The 1,874-nt window shown below is 37.0% G+C and overlaps 1 protein-coding gene across 1 annotated transcript in view; it reads right to left on the minus strand.

Annotated features, from left to right (window-relative positions):
* PDK4 (pyruvate dehydrogenase kinase 4) overlaps positions 1–1,874 on the minus strand; it is a 25,117-nt gene that overhangs the window by 12,968 nt on the left and 10,275 nt on the right. The window contains exons 6-7 of the mRNA XM_019508453.1: positions 1,460–1,537; positions 664–740 (exon numbers count right to left, since the gene is read on the minus strand). Coding sequence (XP_019363998.1) covers positions 664–740; positions 1,460–1,537 — 155 coding nt within the window. The remainder of the gene's footprint in view (positions 1–663; positions 741–1,459; positions 1,538–1,874) is intronic.

Raw genomic sequence — 1,874 nt, forward strand, 5'->3', positions numbered from 1 at the left:
TGGGCTGCACATCAGCATCAGCTGATATGGCTGGTTAATAATCAGCCGTTGGTATCAGCCACAAAAGGTCTTTACTGGTGCACTCATTATATTGAAGTTTCTCAAGATACACATGCCTAGCACAGGAACTTGGTGGGAAAGACTAATCAATCTGCCATATTCCATCAGTGCCTAGTTTTGGTGATTTATTGTAGCAGAAACTAAGGAAAACTTATACGTAGAAATAGCTTGAAATGAAGTGTATCTTCATCTGGGACTGAAGAAATTGGAAGGAGTACCCAAAATACAGTTATAATAACTAAGCTATACCTGCCTGATGAGAAGCTCAAACATTATAACTTTAAAGAGTAGATTTATTTTTAGACAGTATAACAACAGCCATGACCCAGAAAATGGCTTGAGAGAAAGAAGCCATTTCAGCCAGTTCACCAACTTCTGCAATCTTATGTTGCTGCCTCATCTTTTCTTGCAGGACCATACATACACCACATTCCACAAGTGTTCTGCTTCACATTTGAGAGAGGGGAGAGCCCTACCAAGTAGGACATAGACCAAGCAAAATTTTAATCTCTTCAGTTTTGGTTATACAAGTGAAATACATAAGTTCTTGGCTCAGGAGATTGTGGGAGGGAAGTACTCTTATCTAACCATAGCCATACATACCTTAAATAGCTCAAACAACATGTGGAAAAGGTGAGAAGGGACATACACTATGTGAATGGCTTGTCCTGGCACTTTTCCTAAGAGGAAAACAAGGACATTTTTAAAAAAGGGGAAGAAGAACTGTTGGTTTTGTTTTCCCAAGTTCTACTATGAGCAAATAATAATGTCATGTTACAGAAAAGATGATAAAGTGTTGTGCCTTTTTTAAATAAAAAAAGGAAATTAACCACCCTAAGTGTTTGACCAACAGAGGTAAGTGCCATTTCATGCACAGTTCTTTTTAAGCAACTTCTAATTATTCAGCTTTTAGCTTTCCTATAGTTTTGTCCTGTCTTAAAACACATTTGATGCATAAAGGAAGTGGACCACCCAGGCTGCAAAACATGCATCGGTAGTAGGCATTTCAGCTATTCCTGGATTTAGCAATGTGTCACCACTATGTGCAAAGGAAGTTCTTCCTTAGCAACAAATCTATACTTGCTTTTTAAATGAATACAGAGCAATGGTTGTTCTGTTCAGTATTTACAAGAACCATACCTCACAAAAGTTAGCATTCTCCCTCATGAAACTGAAAAAAATTGAGGTAATTGGGATTTCAACCAATGAGGCAGAAAGAAGAGCATGCATTTGAGTCAGCAGATAGATTAGCTTCAAAAAGATATGCACCAGCCAGACAGGACTGACAAATAATCTAGAAGAGGAACAGAGGGAGATCCTTTCTTTAAGAGGAATTAGAAGCAATTTGGCTTTTGATATAGGACATTAGTTTGCAAATAAAATATTAAAAACACATTACCATTCACTTGAGTAAGCTTCAGTTCTGGTGAAGTTAAATAATACTTGTCACAGAGCATTCGGGAGCTTTCAAAAGCGTCTACATTTTTTTAAAAATAAATTTTACAAGTGTAAGTATACATAGAAGAAACTAAAAAAAAAAGTTACACAACATAGCTATTCCTTACTTCGGGCCTCACATTATAGCTGACTATGTTGACATCTGCTGTGTTGCAATGTGTAAACATAAATTCTCAAATTTCAAGTGGTAAGAATGCTGGCAGTTATTACAGAGTTAGGACGCTGGCAATTAAACTATACATGGAAATTCAGTAGCCTCACTAGAATTTATCATAAAAATGAATGTGTTATAAAAAACAGGTGTCTAGAGAGTGCAGGATAGCACCCGAGGCGCAGCTGGGTTTGCCTTTAAATCA

The sequence above is a fragment of the Gavialis gangeticus genome, unplaced genomic scaffold (assembly GCF_001723915.1).
Source record: "Gavialis gangeticus isolate Ggan-Ray unplaced genomic scaffold, GavGan_comp1, whole genome shotgun sequence".
Classification (NCBI taxonomy): domain Eukaryota; kingdom Metazoa; phylum Chordata; order Crocodylia; family Gavialidae; genus Gavialis; species Gavialis gangeticus.